The sequence below is a fragment of the Pholis gunnellus genome (genome assembly GCF_910591455.1).
Source record: "Pholis gunnellus genome assembly, chromosome: 3".
Taxonomy (NCBI): Eukaryota; Metazoa; Chordata; class Actinopteri; order Perciformes; family Pholidae; genus Pholis; species Pholis gunnellus.
In genome coordinates this window covers 24,581,025-24,600,865 of record NC_136529.1, presented here as the reverse complement: position 1 = coordinate 24,600,865, position 19,841 = coordinate 24,581,025, and the positions used below count along the sequence as shown (strand labels likewise).

Sequence of the window (19,841 nt, the reverse complement as noted above, 5' to 3'; positions counted from 1 at the left end):
AGTTACTTTGCACATTCAGATTGAAGTAAACAAATATAAATAACATATAAATTATGATGTAGCAGCACAAGTTACCCAGCAGTATATAAAGTTGTTAAAATGAGCTCCACCTTTACAAACATCAACATTATATCTACTGCAATATAATAGTATTACTGTCAGAGGAAAACCTCATATCTACTGCAATAAAATAATATTACTGTCAAAGGTAAACCTCATGTCTACTGCATTATAATACTAGTCCTTCTGCACTATGAGTACTTTTAATTTTGGTAAGTATATTTGGATAAATAATACGTTTGTACATGTACTCAAGATAACTTTTAATTGTAACAAACTTTGTTTATACACTGTTGCATTGATACTCAAACAAAAGTAAAAGAGTTCTTCCTCCACCACTGTAGGGTCAACATGAAGACTCATAACGAAACCGCGCCGTTGAGTCTCGTGTCTGTTTTCTGACGACTGATCGGCTCAGGATTGCAACATCTAGGCTCCGCCCCCCTGCAGGATGAAACAACGTACCCAGACCTACGAACCAAACAGACCCGGAGTCAGTCCGAGTCCTCAGTGCTCCGGAAAGTTCTGGAGACGAACGGGGTCAGAGCAGACCAGAGTCCGGGAGGCTCGGACTGGATCTAACGCAGAACGACACACGGATATTATTGTATTTTAAACTCCGGCGGACGGAAAGAAAGGACTCGGGTTGACTCGGCTTTGTTCGCTTCAGCTCCGGAGATATATATATATTTTTAAATAGTTTCATTTTAAGTTTTTATTTTAAAAAAAACAACAGTTTCGGTTAATTTATTGTTTTCACAATCAGAGAAAAACTTAATCTCATTGAGACTGAAGAAGAAACGGAACTAACAGCTGACTGACGACACGTTGCGCAACCGAGACAATAATAATACAACGAGACAAAGACGTCATCCCGGACGCCAGTTCTCCCAGTACCAGAGCTGCTGGTTCCAGTTCAGACTCCAAAGAAAACGTTTTATTTTTATGTCTTCAACAACTTCTGGCCCACAGACAGACCGACAGACCATCGGCTCCACGCGGACTCTACTGAAGCTACCGGTTTCCTGTTGACGTGCAGACCGAACCAGTCCGTCCGTCTGAAGAGAACACGGTAAGAAACAGACCTGAGATCAGAGGTGGAAGAAGTACTCAGATCCTTTATTTTACAAGTAGGAGGAACACATTATACAAAAGGTTGCTCATTCAAGTAATAAAGAGTGTATTTAAAGTATAATTTAAAGTATAATCGGCACTCACTATGCAGGATTACGAGTGTTAAATTCATATATATAGTTTACTTATACTGATGCATTAGTGATAAACAGTATTATGTTGTACCTGCTCATGGTGGAGCCCACTTTAACTATTTAATGTAGTTTTATCTGTAGAAATGATCATATCTATCATATCGTATCTAAAAGTTCATCTTTTATTGTTATTGTTAAATATTTATTTAAAGTAAACAGCTGTCAGTTTAATTAATGCAGTAGGTTAAAAAAAAAAATACATTGAAGCTGTGCTACACATCAGCAGAGTACGCAAGTAAAGTACAAATACCGGAGAATTGTACTTGAGTACAGTATTTTGAGTAAATACATTTTACAGCACTGCCTGAGCACAGATGATAGTCCAGTAGAGTCCAGGAGAGTGGAGCAGATTCTACTGGACTCTACTGAGTAGAATTAATGAAACTATAGAATGGTCTTCATCCTCTTCATCATCAGAGGATGAGTGTGCTCGGCTGTCATGGGGATGTGTCTGTTGACACAAGAGCGCAGCAGCTTTTTTTTTTTTTACGGTTTTGACCTTTTTTAGGCGGCACACTGTGTGAGGATTCAGTAGAAAGTTCTGGGAAAAAGCTAGTAAGTGGGGCCCTTGAGTTGAGATTGTTTGGTCAAAGTACTCTCAGTGAAAAGATCAAGATTACACTTTGACCTGAACGAAAAGCTTCTAAACGTTTACGTACTGCAGCTCAGGTCAGCACTAAGAACACAAATATAATCAAACAAAAAGTGAATTAGAGCATTAAATAAATAAAATGACTGATGATAAGTTGTTAGCGAGCCAGCTGGTCCAATCAGTAATCAGTCCATGTTTATCAGGCACCAACAAAGAAGACAAACTGTAGCAGGAAAAATATAGTTATCTATAACATATTATAGTGTAAAATACGTTAAAGCTCTTGTATGAAAGTGAGTTTTAATGTTGAAAAAGCCAATTAATAAGTAAGTCAATCAACAGTAAAATTACACTGATAGTCGATTAGCAGTTTAAGTTATTAATAACAATTATTGCTACAAATACAGAACATTCTGGCTTCTCAAATTTGAGGATTTGTGTTTATTTTTATTTTTAAATATTGTAAACAGAATCTTTTGGGGGATTTTAAACCACTGGTCTGAGAAAACAAGACATTTGAAGACATCACCGTGAATTTTGGGAGACTGGACATTTTAACTCTTATTTTCTAACGTTGTATAAATCAAAACGATTTATTAATTAAAAGGAGACAATAATTGGCGGATTAATCGATACTGAAAAGTTGTGGTTGAGTTTCAGGATGAGTTTGTAAAGATGTCAGAGAGCAGACGAGCGTTCAGTCACGTTCGTCTCGGTGTTTACGTCGACCGGCAGGACGGAGAGATGCGGAAGAAGAATTAAATTATACATATTTATTGAAGTAAATACATTTTTCACACGTGGCCCTGATCCTCTTCCGTAGAGAGACGATGTCAGACCGTCACAGAGGGAAAGTTTTCAGAAAGGCTGAGTCAGCAACAAGAATAAATAGAGACCAGTAGAGTTCAGTACTTTCAAATAAAGAGAAAGTGAAACTGGAATTTTCAGACGATGAAACCTCGTTCAAAATGACATTGACGTTTGTAATAACTACATTAACTTAAAAATACAACGTTGGAACATAAACTGAAGTACCTAAAAAGAGATCGTGTTGGTGAATCATGTGGATGGTATAAGAGAAGACGAGCCGTCATGATTCTAATTGTTTAAAATCACAAAGGTTTCGACTTCCAATTACAAGTCCTGCAGTGGATGCTGGAAGGTCTCAGAATATGGAAAGTAAACCTGTCTTTTTAGAAAGACGGATCACGGAAACGTGCACTGAGATCCAGTACAGTCCAGTACAGTCTAGTAGAGGTCCAGTACAGATCCAGTACATTCCAGTAGAGATCCAGTACAGTCAAAAAGAGTCCAGTACAGTTCAGTAGAGATCCAGTACAGTCAAAAAGAGTCCAGTACAGTCCAGTACAGTTCAGTAGAGATCCAGTACAGTCCAGTAGAATCTATTGAGGTTCATGTTTGTCGTTTATTATCATCATTACGATTTCTGATTGTGAAACTACAGCTGACGAGATGACACATCAAACAGCACAGATTCACTGTGTGTGTGTGTCAGGGGATGACGTTGCCGTGGTGACGCTGTGACTCAGGGTGTCAGAGTGAAAGAAGCGTTGGCCAACAGCAGGTTGCCACAGCGACCGCAGGCTCTGAAAAACTTTATAGAACAACACACACACTCTCTCACTGTGTGTGTGTGTGTGTGTGTGTGTGTGTGTGTGTGTGTGTGTGTGTGTGTGTGTGTGTGTGTGTGTGTGTGTGTGTGGTAGGTGTTGACTGTATTTAAAGCCTGTTTAAACTATAAACTGTTGTGCTCTGATGCAACGATTTGAAAGCTGAAGCGTCTGTCAGCTTACAGGAAGTTGCATCATGAAGCCTATAGACACGTTAGCATGTGAGCAGCAGAGACACGCGGGGAGATGTGATGCTAACGCAACTCTCACTTACTGTATGTGGGAGTAGAACCGAGGAGCGTTTAGTGGAGGGAGGAGGCTCAGCTCTCAACCGTTTCTACCAGACAGTTTACAGAAGCTCCAACAACTTCTTATCTACATTAAAGTTGTCGCACTTTAAGCGATGATCCCGAAGATTGTCATTGAAATAAATGTCCGTTGACAAATGAGGTAACACAACAGTGATTGATGAAAGCTCTTGCCTCAGTATTACAAACTGGGAATCTATCGGGACGTGTTTGGATCTCAAAACGAGAACGATATCTCAAGATAGTAACTTTAAATTCTCCACAGTAGAGTGCTGCAGGGATGACTTATTTTTGTAGGTCAACGCTGGAAGTTAGCATCGCACTGGTAATGATGATGATGTGAAAGAAGTTGTTAGTAGTGATGAAACTTACAGAGGTGCATCATCTGAATCTGCAGCTCCTTTACAGAGTTTTGTTGTTTATTCGTCCGGTTTCGTCTGTTTTTCAAAGAAAAAGTACCAAAAAAAAATCACGTCGACAGATTTTCCCTCAGGAGTTGATAAGAGACCAAAAGCAGAGCTAAAAGAAAGTAAATATTGAACTTACATTCATCAGGTGGACACGCCTCCTGCAGCCGCTTTACAGTAACAATAACGCTTTAAGTTGCAACTAACCTGATGATGACACTCGTCTCCTCCAATCACAGATGAGCATGGGCATGGCCGCAGCCCGGTCTCAGCTGTGTCTGAAGAGGCTACTGGACGAGCCCCAGGACATTGTGAAATGCAAAGTAGCTCGTCTGGATCCGAACCTACCCGCCACCGGCCTATCACACTGCCTCAGGCCCAGAAGCCCCGCCCCCAAGTCCAACCAGAGCCAATCCCCATCCAGAGTGGGATCGTACTTCCTGTTTGAACGCTGCGAGGGGGAGAAGAGCTACAGGGCCGAGCACGCGCACACAAAGCAGCAGTACACCTGCCAGGTAGAGTTACCAGTGTTACTCATACTGCAGCAATACTACTGATACCATGTATACCACAAAAATACTGCTAATACCTCTAAAAATACCACATATACTGCCAACAATACAGCCGCAAATACTGCAAAATACTTCTGAAAATATTGTGGTACTGCAAAAAATATTACCGATACTGCATAAAATTACTGTGTGCAAAATACTACAAAAACCTCTGAAAATACTACAGATATTGCCAGTTATATTACCGATACTGCTAAAAACACTACTCATACTCTTATATTATATATATTCTTGATCCTGAAAAGAATACTGTGGTTGATGGAAACACTACTTATACTTCTGATACCGGTAGTAATACATGACATGTTTACAGGTGCTTCCTCTACGTGGTTACCAAGAGCGGTTGGCGGCCTACGCCCGCATCTCTCACCACGACAACATCTGTGGCCTGCTGGACGTGGTGATTGGTCAGGACAGCGTGTACGTCTTCCTGCCCGGTCACTACGGCGACATGCACGCGTACGTGAGAAGCAGGAAGCGTCTCGGCGAGGAGGAGGCGGGGCTTCTGTTCGCTCAGATGCTGAACGCCGTGATGCACTGTCATCATCACGGAGTCATCCTCCGAGACCTGAAGCTCCGCAGGTTCGTCTTCACCGACAAATACAGGTGAGAATTAAAAAGTACTCTGACACACACACACACACACACACACACACACACACGAAACCTTAAAGAAATACTTCTAGTAATACCTCTAACACCACTTTGACTACTAATACTACTTCTAAAAGAACTACAGATTCTACTCTTGTCACTGCTGATGCATTGTGGGTCCTTCTTTTCTGCAGGACACGTCTCGCTCTGCTCGGTCTCGACGACTGCGTCCTCCTGCACGGTAATCACGACGACGACTCTCTGACGGACAGACACGGATGCCCCGCCTACGTCAGCCCCGAGCTGCTGACCAATGGGAACGGGTCTTACTCGGGCCGCGCCGCAGACATCTGGAGCGTGGGCGTGTCTCTGTACACCATGCTGATTGGACGATACCCGTTTCAGGACACGCAGCCCGCCGCGCTGTTCGCCAAGATCCGCCGCGGGGCCTTCGCCGTCCCCGATTGGCTGTCGCCGCGAGCCAAGTGTCTGATTGGCTGCATGCTGAGGAAGTCGCCCGCAGAGAGGCTGACGGCGTCGGAGCTGCTGATGCACCCGTGGCTGACCGGTCCTCGCCCGACACATCACAACCCGAACAAGACGCGCCACAGCTCGCACAAAACACTACAGAGTAATAAACAAGAGGACGATGACCAGGTGGTGCCGACGTGGACCGAAAAACACTAACACACGATTGTACTTCTATACTTGTGAGGACCCACATTGATATATTTCATCCCTTTAGCTCCTCACTAAACTTCACCTAAACCTGATTCTAACTTTAACCCTAAAACAAAGTCTGAACTCTTTAACTTCCTGTTGATATAGTTACTAAAACAATGACTAAAAATGTTTAACGACCTTTTCTTCCAGAAGTCATTAAACAATTACTGCGATAAGATCAACGTGCAATATTGTTGACGAAATAAGACGAGACTAAAATCTAGTCAAAAAAAGACTTTCCCCTAAATTAACAATGAAAACGGGGCTTTGGCGAAAGAAATTAAGATATTTATGCTCGACTAGCTGGATTTAAACGTTCAATATAAACTAATAACTAAAAAAAAAAATACTATAATCTCAACAGTTTTCATTCACTAAGACTATTATAAAATAGTTAAAAGATACAACTGAAATGTCCAAACTCTCAACTAAATCCGGACTAAAATAAACAGGATGATGTTGACTAAATATGATACAAAATAATGCGGACATTTGAAACAGGACTCTGACTAAATTAAAAAAAAAAAAAAAAATAGCTGACAAATTGAACACTAGTCCTCACAACTCAAACTGGTCCTCGCAAAGATAGACACACAAGTCTCACACACACACACACACACACACTCACACTCGACATAGACAGTCCGATCCTGGATTACTTGACGCGACCATCAGGTGCCTTCCTCTCGCTGCGTCTCAATTCAAGCTTCGACAGATTCATAACAGAGTCACCGGTTCCACCAGAACCAGAACCAGAACTAGCGGTGTGTTCAGGTGCTGTTCATCAACTTGAGAAGTGATTGATCTCCACTTCAACACCAGCTCACACGATCATTTCTGATCAAAGACGTTGATGAAGACTCAACACACCATCGGAGCATAAAATGGGACACAGCTACTTTATTTCAGTGTTTACACTTCCTGGTTGCTCCCTAGTGTTATAAGAGGAGGATCGGTCAGTGCTGGACAGAGACCAGACAACTTTCTGAGAAACAGAAATAGACAGTTTATTAAATTAATAATTACTTCAAATTGCTATTTGTTTTCTTGAGACATGACATTTCCCTGGATGTCAAATATGTTCATTACTGCAATGATAAGAAGAAGAACGGCTCTGATCAACCTTCAATTTGTGATCATAAGAAAACGATTTCTATTTCAGAGCAACATTGTTAATTAAATCTCAGTATAAATGACCTCATAAAAGCACCGTGTGTTGAATCATAATAACAAAAGAATGAAGTTTTAATCTTGAGTGAACCAGACTTTAAACATTGTTTTATTAAACACTCCATTCTTGTGTTTCTTCTGACTGACCGATCCAACGCAACAGACCTGCAGCCAGCTAATAGGATGCCTTCTTATGAACGCGTCACTCAGACCTCAGTTACAGCTGAAGAATAAATAAAGATGTTTCACAAGCTGGTCTGGTCCCGAGTTGTTTTTGTTTTCAATATCTTATTACTGGTGTTAATTCCCACTGTGTTCTGAACCTCCATCACCAACAGGGCACAAACAGTGCAGTCAGTTTAGAGCAGTTTGGAGCTCGTCTGTCTGTGTGGAAACATTTCTGCAGCGTCAGAAGCATTTACAGGTTTGGGACGGCGTGAAACCCCTTCTCTCCTCCAATCAGACAATACTGAAAGGTGCAAGATCCGAGATTGAGCATTTCAAGGCTCTCAAAATGTCGATGGTAAGGCTAACGGCTAACGGTGTTAACTGCACTAACAGTGCAAACTACGGTGAAAGTGCAGAGAGAATAAATGTCTTCAGTGCAATCAACATGACGACAGTTGACATGACGAGCAGTTTATCAGACTCCAGTAGAACAAGCACAACATTAAAGTCATGTATTAAATAAAGGTGTGGACCAGAGAGATACACAAGAGGACAGACAGAAAGACTGGAGGAAGTAAAGAAACATACTGAACATGAACTCTGACAGCAGCAGTTTCTCTCACCTTCACGTTTTATTGTTAAATCGCATCAGACAGCAGAATGAATCCTCTCACTTTTCTCTCATCCTTCATTTCTCTCCAACATCCACTTCAGTCTTTGCTCTGTCCTCGTCTCAGCCTGAATTATCCATTCAACAGTCAGTAAACTGTCTTTTGTGTTTGCTCACTGGTCGATGGTGGAGTCAGCGGCAGCAGCCAATCAGGAGCCAGTATCGGTGTCCATGTCATCAGTGTCGTCGCCCTCCGAGCGGCAGATCTCCTCCAACGCCAGCTCTGACAAGACAGGAAACAGGAAGCGGGAAACACATGAGTCTGTTTACTTCTGAGTGGCCAAAAGTATGTGGACACCTGAACGTTTCCTGTGAAGTTATTTCTAAAAAGGACCTACAGTTTGCTGCATCTTTTTTTTATTATTGTTGCTAGAAAACCATCAAATGAGTGCTAATAATAGCTTAACATAAACCATGACCTGTACGCTACCTAGTAGAGTTTAAATGAATGAAAACAACGTACCTGAAATATCAAGTATCGCACTAATTTGTCTCCTGCTGTTTTATGTTCTGATCAAAGTAACAACCGTTTGTGAAGTCATATAGCTCCCAAACATGTAATGGGTGTGGCATATCAACGAAGGTATAAATCTTAATATAATAAAAATATATGTCATACCACAACGTTAACAATATTGTGACACCATGATACATGTTACAGCAGCAACACACGCGGCTGAAAGAGACAAGGCACCAATACCAACCTGATTAAGTGCATCAGCCACAACGTGACCGATACACATTAAATACAGTTTCCATGTCATAATAAATTCTTACATCCATTCAGTCATGGCGGGCCACCACTCAGTTTTAAGTGCACCAGCATCCTGCCAGTTACGCTGCTTATAAATCATCCCATGAGCTCTATGCGGTGACGTATAAACAGATTATAAATCTGTCTCTCTGTCAGACAGCGGTCAGAGGATCATTCACAGAGTTGTACAATCTTTACTACGTTCACTACATGTTCTTGTGTGTGCACCGTGTTCTGTGTTCTCTTCTACTGTATTTACTTTATAAAACATTTAGGTATACAGCTTTACCAACTGTGTAAACAGTAACAGAGCTCCAATGAAGATAAATATAATGGGAAAGAAGTAGTTTAGTGCGACACATAAATGGTCATCTAGCAACTCAAGTGACCACCAGGTGACACATATCAGGATTTAGGTTCCGCTATGAGGGATGCATGTTTGACTTTTACGAGAGGAAAGGCTGCAGGGATGCGATGGTTGAAATAAGCATATCATTTGTGAGAGTATATATATATATAGATAGAGTGTGGGTTTGTGTCTGTACCCTCGCTCTCGCTCAGCTCGGGGATCTTCCTCAGCGTGTCTCGGACGGCGGGGATCACCTGGTCGTACATGTGCAGCAGCGGCCTGCAGTTCTCCGAGAAGCTGCCGTGATGCAGCAGCAGCCAGTGCAGCAGCAGCAGACACTCTCTGAGAAGAGACGCTGCCGGGCCACGCCACCACGGCAGCGAGGGGGCGGGGCACTTCTGCGAGGGCGGGGCCGGGACTAAAGTGGGAAAAACAAAAGAAACAACTCTGGCGGTCATCCAGGATTCATAGAACCGTAACTTTCGTTTTAGGGTGAACATCTGCAGCCTTGTGTTTTAAATCTGACCTGTTGAGTCCGTCGGATCCGTCTGAGAACCACGAAGGTCCAACCACTGACGATGGAAAACAATCACCACTGTCTGGACCAGCTGAGAGAGGACGAGATGAGATGAGCGGCTTGTGCAGAAAGGTGCAACACAGAGTTTAGTGTCACGACATGAAGTTTTACCTCAGTGTAACACTGACAGCTGCTGTGCTGGCTGCTGGTCCAGCTCTCTGCTCGCTGAGTCATCAGTCTGCTCAGCAAACGAACCACCTGAGACACAAAGACAACGACGGCCAAAATAGAAGTAAAGTCTCATATAAAGCCGTGTTCAAACATAAGCTGCAGCAAACAAACGAAGGCAGAGCCTTTTTAAATCATCGAGGGGTGGAATCTATACGGTTTCCAATGATAAATTCAATATAATGTACTTTTCCAACAACAGAATCACATACTCCCCACTCGCTGCTTTTTCTCTTATACTAATACTTTGCTATTTTTTTCAATTGCTGTGAAACTCAACACACGGACCAGCTGTTACAGCCTCGAGCACAAGTTAACCAGATCAACTCATGACACGCCGTCAAGCCCGTTCTCCGCTGAGGTCGCCCGCTGCACACGGCGGGAGGGACGTCACAGTTCTTCATATTAAGTGCTGGTTGGATCCCTAAACCTGTAGGGTGAAGGAGTAGGTATGTCTCTGCAGTGTGTGTGCGTGTGTGTGTGTGTGTGTGTGTTTTACCTGCAGGTCCAGCAGAATCCAGTCTGTGTGTGTTTCCCGGTTGTCTGGTCTGGTTCTGATGAACTGGAACAACTTGAGGAAAATACACGGGTCTAAAGGAAACAACAAAGAAATAAAACACTGCTGCTGTGAGGTTCTTTCAAATCATGCGGAGCTGAAACCTAAACAATGGAGGGATCATTTAAAGCAAAATAAAGAAGAAAAAAACATCACAGAGAGGTTATGACACTGACTTTCAGATAACTCACCGTGCTGAGAGCAGAGCTGCTGAGCCAGCGTCTGGTGGTCGGACATGGACGCCAGCACGGACACACTCCCCGAAACTGTCTGCAGCCGGCAGTCTGCTGACAGACACACACACACCACCTGCAACACACACTGCAACCTGAGAGAGAGACGGTAATAAATCACTCGTTAACACCGAAAGAATTCATCATTTTAGTTATTTCTGCAGTAAAAAATAAACACGCAAGAGTGGGTTCTTTTTGTTCCTTTACTGTTGTTCAAACTGAAGAATTCATATTTCAGCAGTTATTTATATTCTGTTACGTCCACATGGTGACTGTTAATCACTGCAGGTAGTTTAAAAACAACAATAACATAAGTGAGAGTCGATGGAAAAATCCGAACACCACACACACTCCCTGCTCAGCCACTCCTCTACCTCCAGTAGTATTCCCGTCAGGTGAGTGTTGCATCATACGTGTGTGTGTGTGTGTGTGTGTGTGTGTGTGTGTGTGGGTGAGTTATCCGAGACATTTTGCACAGTAATTGGAGGAATGTAAAAAACAAAGTGTGCTGAAGTGTTTTCAGTTTCATGACACCTTCGCTGCTTCCTGCAGCTCTCACAAATTGCAGACAAACTCAAATATTCTTCTTTTGTTGGTATCAGTTAAAAATGTGGAAAGTGGATTTATCATCAGCTGACATCTTTTAAACGGTCCGTCAGGTTGTCTTTGAAGTCTCACGCTAACGTACCAAATACTGCACCCTCCATCACGCTGCGTACTAAATTAATGTTAAAGTACATCATTACCAGACGAGAGCTCGGCCTGAAGTAAACTCAGGAAACACGTCTTCTCTGCATCACATGACGGTATCAATTTAATATTTTCCAGTATCATGACAGGTACGGGTCGCTGACTTGTGGACAGTGGTATTAGAAGAGGCCTCACATATACGGCCTTTAACATGTAGTAGAAAATCGCGTCAACCTGTCGGCATGTGTGTGTGGCGTCCTCTCGATGAGGACACACAGAGTCTTCATGGCATCGAGGACGAGCTCCTCATTCTGAGAACCAACACCAACGGCGCCGCTAAGTCCCGCTTCACACAGCCGCAACACTGACCGCAGCAAGGCATTCTGGGAGCACAGACCCACACCTGCAGCCGAGTGTTCAGTCTAAGAGCAGAGAGAAGGGATTTCATTAAAACTATCTGAGGGGAATTCACAGTGACAAATCTCTATGATTATCTTAAACCTCCTGGACAAACATATCACAAAGACTAAATGGAGGTCAAGTTAATAAAGAAATGTACAACACCAGAAAGTCTAAAGCGTCCATCAGAGGGTTTCTTTTTGTACCTTTATGTCTGTAACTCTGCTCTGATTCTCCTTTGACAACACAGCTTCCACCACCTGGGAGAGGAAACGAAGAAGTGACGTCAACTGTCAAATTAAAACTTCAACAAAGAAAGACTCACTACGGCCGTGATCAGGCAGAGAGCGTTTTCACAGCCCGGGGCGACTTTGTGTAACTACTTTCAATGAGAGTGAAGTGTTTTGTGTGCTGCTTGATGCATTTCTGAACTCTATGCGGCTCACGTTCTTTCAGGAGAACCCCAAACGCCTCGAGTAGAAAGAAATACAACTCAGAGACGAGAAGCGCCCCAACGTTGTAATCGTTTCTTCACATTGTGGTGTTTTCTGCTTGAACAGTGATGGAAATGCACAGTGTTGTACGTAACGGAGTAGACGTGATATCCCACTGATTTATATGTCTTTCCATCAGGATGAAACCTGTCTGCATCGTCACTGCCGTCACCTCGTCACTGTGGGCCACCAACAGGTAGAGGAGCCTCAGAGCAGCCAAGCCAGTGTCCTCCACGCTGAAACCAGTCAAAACAGCCTCATCCAGTCTCCCCAATCCAGCAGCACTGCCCGCTGGGAGCGAGCTGCCAGCAGAGACGGAGCGGAGGGAGTCCAGAGCCTGACAGAGTCGAGACAGGTGAAGCTCCAACAGCGGGAGGAAGAGGACGGCTCCGGGACACAACCTACAAACACACGGTATTTTAAATACGGTGGAACAGTAATAGTCATCGGCGAACAGGCCTGATAGTTTGTATCTATATTATTAACACTTGGCCTCGAGGTGTTTTGCCATGTGGTCTTTTTCAGTGCAGCAGTTACATCATTTGGCCACAAGAGGGCTCTGCTGTCCACAGAACCGTTTCAGCCTTCACTGTGTTCTGTTCTGGATTATTCAGTGTCTCAGTCTACCTTTTGTTTCTGCCGTCTGCAGCTGCTGGTCGGTTCTGACTCAGCATGTTGAGTCCAGTTACAGCCAGACTCTGGAGAGGACTCAGAGCGGCTCTGGGAGCTCCACTTTCACCCCCGCTGACGCCGACAGCAGTGTCAGAGTGGAGCAGAAAACCTGCAGACTCGCTGAAATCATGAAATTAAACACAGCACAAATAAGTTCTATTAATCTTGTATAACAGTTCAGCTCATTTGTGCTTGGGCTGCAATGTGTTACTCAGGTCCATCTATTATCCAAAGAAATCAAGGACAGTTTTATCTAAAGATTTGTGGAAGTGGCTGCATTAAGTGACTTCAACGCAACGTTTCAAAAGATACAGGAGGTGTTGATCGTAACACAATAACATTTGATTTAAATTCTTAAGTGTAAGACTTCCAAAGGATGTCTGGTGTGTTGGCTTTAGAAACAAACTCAAGGACCCCGATTTAAAACACACATCATGATGCGTTTTCTCTTTGACTTGATTAAACCAGAGTGACTTCAATGAGCGTGAATCCTCTTTAGTCCGATCTGTTGGTCCCTTTGATGCTTTGCTGAGGCAGCTGGGGGTTACATGCCTGGCTCAAGGACACCTATTTAACTAATATCCATTTCTGCTAAGTTACATCTGCAAACACCTTCCCTCAAACTACTACAGCACTGTATTATACACACACACACATTATATTACACGCCATAACCACCATGTTGTCATGGTCAGAGCGCCGGGTGTTTACCTGGATGTCAGGTGGATGTCAGTCAGACTCATGGAGAGCAGGTGAGACAGGCCGAGGCTGCTGGGAGACAAAGGCTGCTGTAGCAACAAACCCAGCAGGACGCCACCTGGATGACAACACGGAACACACACACACACACGCACGCACACACACACAACTTCCATAAAGTTGTTGGACTTCTGAGACCGATTACAAAATAATGGACAAAATCTTTGTCAGCAGAGGCCGAGATATTTTGACTTTCAGTTCCTATTTAAAATGTGTGTTGTTGAAGTATGAGTGGGCTGACTTGTTCAAAAAAGAGAAATCTGTCAGGAAGACATTTTAATTGAACCATGCTGCAGGTTATTTATTTCCATGAACTCTTATGAAGCAGCCCTGCAGACTGACCTCGGTGCTGCAGGTGTGCAGGTCTGACGGACAGGAAGGGGTCCGGGCGAGACACTTCCTGTCTGTCCCCAGATCTGCTGCTGGACCCCCCTCTGTCTGCTGCAACACACAAACAAAAGAACACACGAGTCAATCAAAACGTTGGTCCTGAACATGCCTGTTTCACCACCACGACCGCCATCACCCTCGTCATGTGACCCACCGTCTCTCCGTGTCTTCACCGGCGTCATTCTGGATGGGACGTGGGCTCCAAACGTTTCCTTGGTGATGAAGCCATTTCCTGTTGGAGAGGACGAGCTGCTGCCGCTCCCATGATGCATCTGGGCAAGACAGCTAAGCACTTTAGGACTGAGAGGAGACAGAAAGAGAGAGCAGCCAATCAGATCAGAGATGAGCGGACGACAATCAATCTGACTCGGTGTGATAACTACGAACTAAAACTCAGGAACTGAACTCGAGAACTAGACTCGGGAACTAGACTCGAGAACTAGACTCGAGAACTGAACTCGAGAACTGAACTCGAGAACTAGACTTGAGAACTAGACTTGAGAACTAGACTCGAGAACTAGACTCGGGAACTAGACTCGGGAACTAGACTCGAGAACTGAACTCGAGAACTAAACTAAGAGTTTACTGAACTTTAAATGTTGTTTTGTCCAGAATACCCAAATCCCAAAGACATTTAGTTCACAATGATATAAAAATGGAGAAAAACAAAACATTTAATCAAATCTGTTGTTGGTAATATTGACGACGACTGACCTGTTTCTAGGCAGTGGAGAAGCCGTCTTGATTTTGTCTGAACTGTGAAGTTTGGTCTTCATCTCGATGATCTCTGCTTCTTTAAACTGCAGCTCTGACTGCAAAGACTGAACCTGAACATAGAGAACATGTCATTACCGTGTTATTCTGAGAAGTATATGTATTGTACGTGTGTGTGTGTGTGTGTGTCAGCTCCTAACCTTCTTGTTGAGCTCCTTCTCCCTGTCGCTCTGCTCTCTCTGTCTCTGGGTCTCCAGCAGGATCTGGTTCTGCCTCTGGCTCTCCTTCTCCTGTTGAGCTCCTTTCAGAGAGTCCCTCAGGACCCGGATCTCCCCGCTCTTCAACACGATATCCTCCTCCACCTCCTTCAGCTAACAATGTGCACATTCACCAGAACATATTTATAGAGTCTCACTTTATCGCTTTGTGCTGCAACTGCTTCACAGCAACAGTCCCACTCAACAAAAATATCAAGTCACAGAAAACTAAGAAATGCTATAATCTTGCGTGCAAATGCAATATCTAATACCTTGTTATTGCTCTCTTCTCTGGTGATGTTGTTTTGTTCACTGCCCTGATCTCGTGTTTTAATAAAAGTTTTATAAAGCCAGAAACCAGTGAGTCTCACCTTCCTCTTCAGCTCTGCATGCTGAGCCTCCAGCGGACTGTGTGAGTCTTCTCTGTCCGACCCAAACCGCTGCCTGTTACCTGAACACACAACACAGCAGAGCTTTGTCAACGCTCAACACAAACATGCAGAAATATGCACAAGCTGTTATTTAAATAGGACACAATGCGGTTATTTGCACCAGAGGAATAGGCCCAGATTAGATGGATTTCACAGTTTAAGTATTTTGGACTCCTGGACGGATACATCTGCATGTGTTTTTACATGATTGTTTGAACCATTTGATGCCAGTGGAAGAATACAAATAAGTAATCTTCAACTCTCATAGTTTATTTTCACTTCTGCTTTAGTCGACAAACATCAACAATAGCTTCCTTAACACTTACTGAAGAACTATTTGGACAATGATCAGCAGGAATTTAAAGGACAAATGATAATGCAGTTAAACTGCCAGCGATCCGTACTGCTCTGAACTCACCGAGAGGCTCTCTGCTTGGTATCCCAGCATTCCCTCTGTTGCTGAACCCAAACGTGTTCTCGCTACTCTGATTGGTTGTGGCTCTGTTCACAGATTTGTTCTGCCCAGCCGACTGCGGCCAGTTGGACCCGCGGGCCGGCTCCATCGGTTTGGGTCCCGGTTTAATCCCAAATCCAGGTGTAGGTGCAGCAACCGCAGCGACGGCCTGCGAAGCAATGATGTCCATCTCATCCAAGTCGTCCTGGGTGAACTCGTCTTCATCTCCAAACGGGTCATTGAAGGCCATCGCCGTCACTACATCCGGGTTCGAGCCTCGAAGGCGCTTGGTGGGGGGGCAGTACATGCTGTGGGGGAGGAAGAGGAAAGAGACAAGTAAACTAGCTACAAACAAGTGTTGGTGTAGCATCACAGTCTGTGTGTATATATATATATATATATATATATATATATATATATATATATATATATATATATATATATATCATATGTGTCCGTATATACAAAGCAGGAAATCAGTTCTAGTTGGCTTAAAGTTCACAGAGTGATTCAAATGTGTTGTAGCTCATAAACCAATAATTACAACCATAACTGAATCACTGTCAGTCCAGTTTTAAGGAAATGTTTCATTTTTAAGTCGTTAATTAACACGTTACGTTATTTGATTCACATAAACATATTATGGTACCTCCACAGATCTTTACTCTTTCATATGTTAATTTTCTGCTACTTTCATCAAAGCTTACACATGTTTGACTCATAAGTATAAACTTTAACACCATTCTTCGTCCATCATAAGCAAGTTTCAATGCTCTGCTCAGCTGATTTAATATAAAAGAACTGAAACCAGTGGCTACTGCCTTGAAGGAATGATTTGGTATTTCTGTGGGGTATCTGTGTTACCTTGTCTCCTTGTCTTCTAGTCTCGCTCCTGTTAGCCGTTAGCTAAAAAGACAACTTAGCTGTAGTTCCAATTAGAAGTTGGCCTTCTAAGCTAATACAGCTAACCACGTCACAACATTATTTAACTGTCGGTTAACACTTTAGAGGTTAAGACGTTAGAGGTGTTCCTTAGTGCTAAATTAAACGGTGACAAAGGTTAAACAGTGGGACAGCTGCTAAACGATAGTATGAAGTTCGGGCTTAAAGTTCCGCCCGCTACGGTGCCACTGACAATCTGGCCAATCACAGCACTGCTCTGACAGTCTGGCCAATCGTAGGCAGAAAGGCTACCACGTGCTGGCCTGGTTGCTGTACAGGTCCCTGTTCAAGACAAACTGTATGAAACGCGCATAGGAAAAAGGATGTGCGCGCGTGCGTGTGTGTGTGTGTCTGTGTGTGTATATACGCATACATACAGTACATATATTTACATTTATATATACACACACATATATTTATACAATATACATATATAAGTATATATATATATATAAAAAAACTGATATATAAATAAATTTGTACACATAGTATATGTATATAAATATATATATTTATACTTTATATTTATCAGTTTATTGCCAAGATTTCAACTTGGTATTTTGGTGAAAAACAATAAACATAGTAAGAGAAAATAAAAGATAAAAAGCACGCACAGCTGTCAAGAAAGATAAATACAATTGAAAAAGAAATGTAATAAATATGCATAATATATCCATTTTATAATGAAAGAGCCGTGCAGTTTTGTGCAGGGATGTGCACAAATATTGACCAAGGATTTTGCAAAAGTTCACAGAATGAATTAGAGAATATGCACAGAGCCAAGCCAGCTAACCAAACCCACCTGGCAGCATCTCTAAAGCCCACTACACATTATATGTTTAGTGGTTTTACAGGGGGTTATGTGCGGGACTATTTCCTGGCCAGCTGCAATGCCTTCTTGGGGTCTCAGTTGGTTGCCTGGCAATCAGACACTGATGATAAAACTCCTATAACCATCTTATTTCTAGCCCACTTTGGGTTTTTGCTCCATGGCAACATTGTCATTTAATATGGCCACAATGCACCAATCAATGGTTGGATTTTGTGAATTAATTTTTCCCTCATAACGTCCGCCATGTTAGTAATCTGATAAGCGTCCACAGTTTTTATCCACACGTTATTCTAAAGACTGATGGATGTTCTCATGAATCACTGTATGCATACTATCCACATATAGAAGCTTCTTGTCCCTTCACAGCAACAGCAAGTGTGCGTTTCCATTTTTAGACACAGACAGGTCTGTGTGTCGCAGCTGAGGCTCTACAGTGTGAGTGTGTGTGTGTGTAACACTGACACATGCTCACTCTCTCTCTCTCTCTCTCTCTCGCTCTCTCTCTCTCTCTCTCTCTCTTTCCGCCTCCGTACTTCAGTACAGAAATGGCAAAGCTCAGCGACAGGCATCCAGATGCACCCATCATCATCTTTAGCAAGACACACACACACACACACACACACACACACACACACACACACACACAGACAGACAGACACACGATCATCACGAACATCTGCAGCATCACCGGTATCACGCAGGTCTCCACTGCACAAATTCAGCTCTTCATGTCTTCAAAATATAATTCATTCGATAAGCAAAGTGACACACACACACACACACACACACACACATATATTTGGCAGGCGAGTCGGTTGCCATAACAACCAAACAGTCAAAGCAGGATCATTGAGTGAATCAGATGAAATGAAGCCTACATACAGTTGTATGTGTGTGTGTGTGTGTGTGTGTGTGTGTTACTGCAGAGCAGAGGAGCGGCAGGAACTCTCATATATTTCTGATTATTGTGGATTTGAGACTTTTCTGACTGTGCTCTCCTGCGGTGTCCTCTCACGGGGCAATCAGAGCGAGAAGCTGTGTTCAAATAAAGATGGACACAATATCCCTTGTGATGTGATATTCACCGATGGATATAAACCTCTCAATTGGGAGTCACCAACTTCAAAATCATCAAGTTTAAGCTGAGAGTCTAAACTCCCTAGAATAGAGTGCTGCAGGAATGAGTCCTAAACCTCGTAAATGAGAACATCTGTGCACTATACGGTTCCCTCATCTCGAAGTCTATGTTTTTTTTAGAATAGGTTTTTGGTTAGATGCCTCAAATAAGGTCTGCAGTTAACACAAGCTCTAATATTTAGTTCTACAATATTGAAATATGTTAGAAGAAACCATTTACATTTTGAAGGATTTAAGTGTCTTAAAAAAGGCGGTTGCTAACAAGTGGCTAAATGAGACAACAAAACGTCATCAAACCGACGAGTCCGCCTTCACAGTCTCGTTGTGTGTATGCGTGCTCGTGCACGTAGCAGTTTGCTTATAGGCTAACGATGGCTTTTTACTTCTACCGACTGCATTCGCGCTTCAAAAATCATAAAAGTGGTGTTCATTTGTGAAGATGTTCTTATTAAAATGAGAACCATGCATTAAGGTTTTAAATATTTACACACGTCACGTGAATGTCGACCATGAAGGGAAGATGCATGAGCGGCCTGCATCACACACTGTATGGTGCACACATCTTTCCTGTACGAAAAAAAAGGTTGAGATATAGGCTTTGGACATTCTAGCATATTGCACAATAATATACGCATTTTACTGCAGCACTTATGAACAATAACATTATAGGTTACATTGAACTGGTCAGTATTATTAGACATGTATTGCTCATGGGACTCGACCTATGAAATCAGTGATGTGTTTTAAATGCTTTGGCCTCATTTATTAACAGCTGCTATAATTCCTACAAACCAACAGATGCTCCATCACTGCGCTCGCTGAGTTCAAGGCCCCGAAGGTTCAAGTCTTTTTTTTTTTAGATAAAGAGAA

The 19,841-nt window shown here is 42.9% G+C and overlaps 2 protein-coding genes across 2 annotated transcripts; one reads left to right on the top strand and one right to left on the bottom strand.

Moving 5' to 3' along the window:
* Positions 1–553: 553 nt before the first annotated feature.
* trib3 (tribbles pseudokinase 3) lies at positions 554–7,570 on the top strand. The gene is made up of 4 exons (XM_079186529.1): positions 554–1,132; positions 4,506–4,781; positions 5,152–5,444; positions 5,627–7,570. Exons 2-4 carry the CDS (start codon positions 4,506–4,508, stop codon positions 6,117–6,119), a joined length of 1,062 nt encoding a protein of 353 aa, XP_079042655.1. The 5' UTR covers positions 554–1,132; the 3' UTR covers positions 6,120–7,570.
* Positions 7,571–8,129: 559 nt separating this feature from the next.
* Positions 8,130–17,174, bottom strand: atrip (ATR interacting protein). The gene is made up of 18 exons (XM_079185234.1): positions 16,925–17,174; positions 16,025–16,368; positions 15,547–15,626; positions 15,119–15,289; positions 14,919–15,031; positions 14,359–14,504; positions 14,157–14,255; positions 13,767–13,872; positions 13,011–13,175; positions 12,556–12,784; positions 12,096–12,149; positions 11,725–11,912; positions 10,759–10,895; positions 10,511–10,602; positions 9,955–10,041; positions 9,793–9,874; positions 9,463–9,684; positions 8,130–8,386 (listed from the first exon to the last, which is right to left on the bottom strand). Exons 2-18 carry the CDS (start codon positions 16,365–16,367, stop codon positions 8,313–8,315), a joined length of 2,388 nt encoding a protein of 795 aa, XP_079041360.1. The 5' UTR covers position 16,368; positions 16,925–17,174; the 3' UTR covers positions 8,130–8,312.
* Positions 17,175–19,841: the final 2,667 nt, after the last annotated feature.

Coding starts and splice junctions, on each gene's coding strand:
- trib3 (XM_079186529.1), top strand. CDS start 4,506: ATGAGCATGGGCATGGCCGCAGCCCGGTCTCAGCTGTGTCTGAAGAGG. Junction 4,782..5,151: donor AGCAGCAGTACACCTGCCAG/GTAGAGTTACCA, acceptor ACATGTTTACAG/GTGCTTCCTCTACGTGGTTA. Junction 5,445..5,626: donor GTCTTCACCGACAAATACAG/GTGAGAATTAAA, acceptor TCTTTTCTGCAG/GACACGTCTCGCTCTGCTCG.
- atrip (XM_079185234.1), bottom strand. CDS start 16,367: ATGTACTGCCCCCCCACCAAGCGCCTTCGAGGCTCGAACCCGGATGTA. Junction 12,150..12,555: donor TGGTGGCCCACAGTGACGAG/GTGACGGCAGTG, acceptor TTCCTCTCCCAG/GTGGTGGAAGCTGTGTTGTC. Junction 9,685..9,792: donor GGATCCGACGGACTCAACAG/GTCAGATTTAAA, acceptor TTCCCACTTTAG/TCCCGGCCCCGCCCTCGCAG.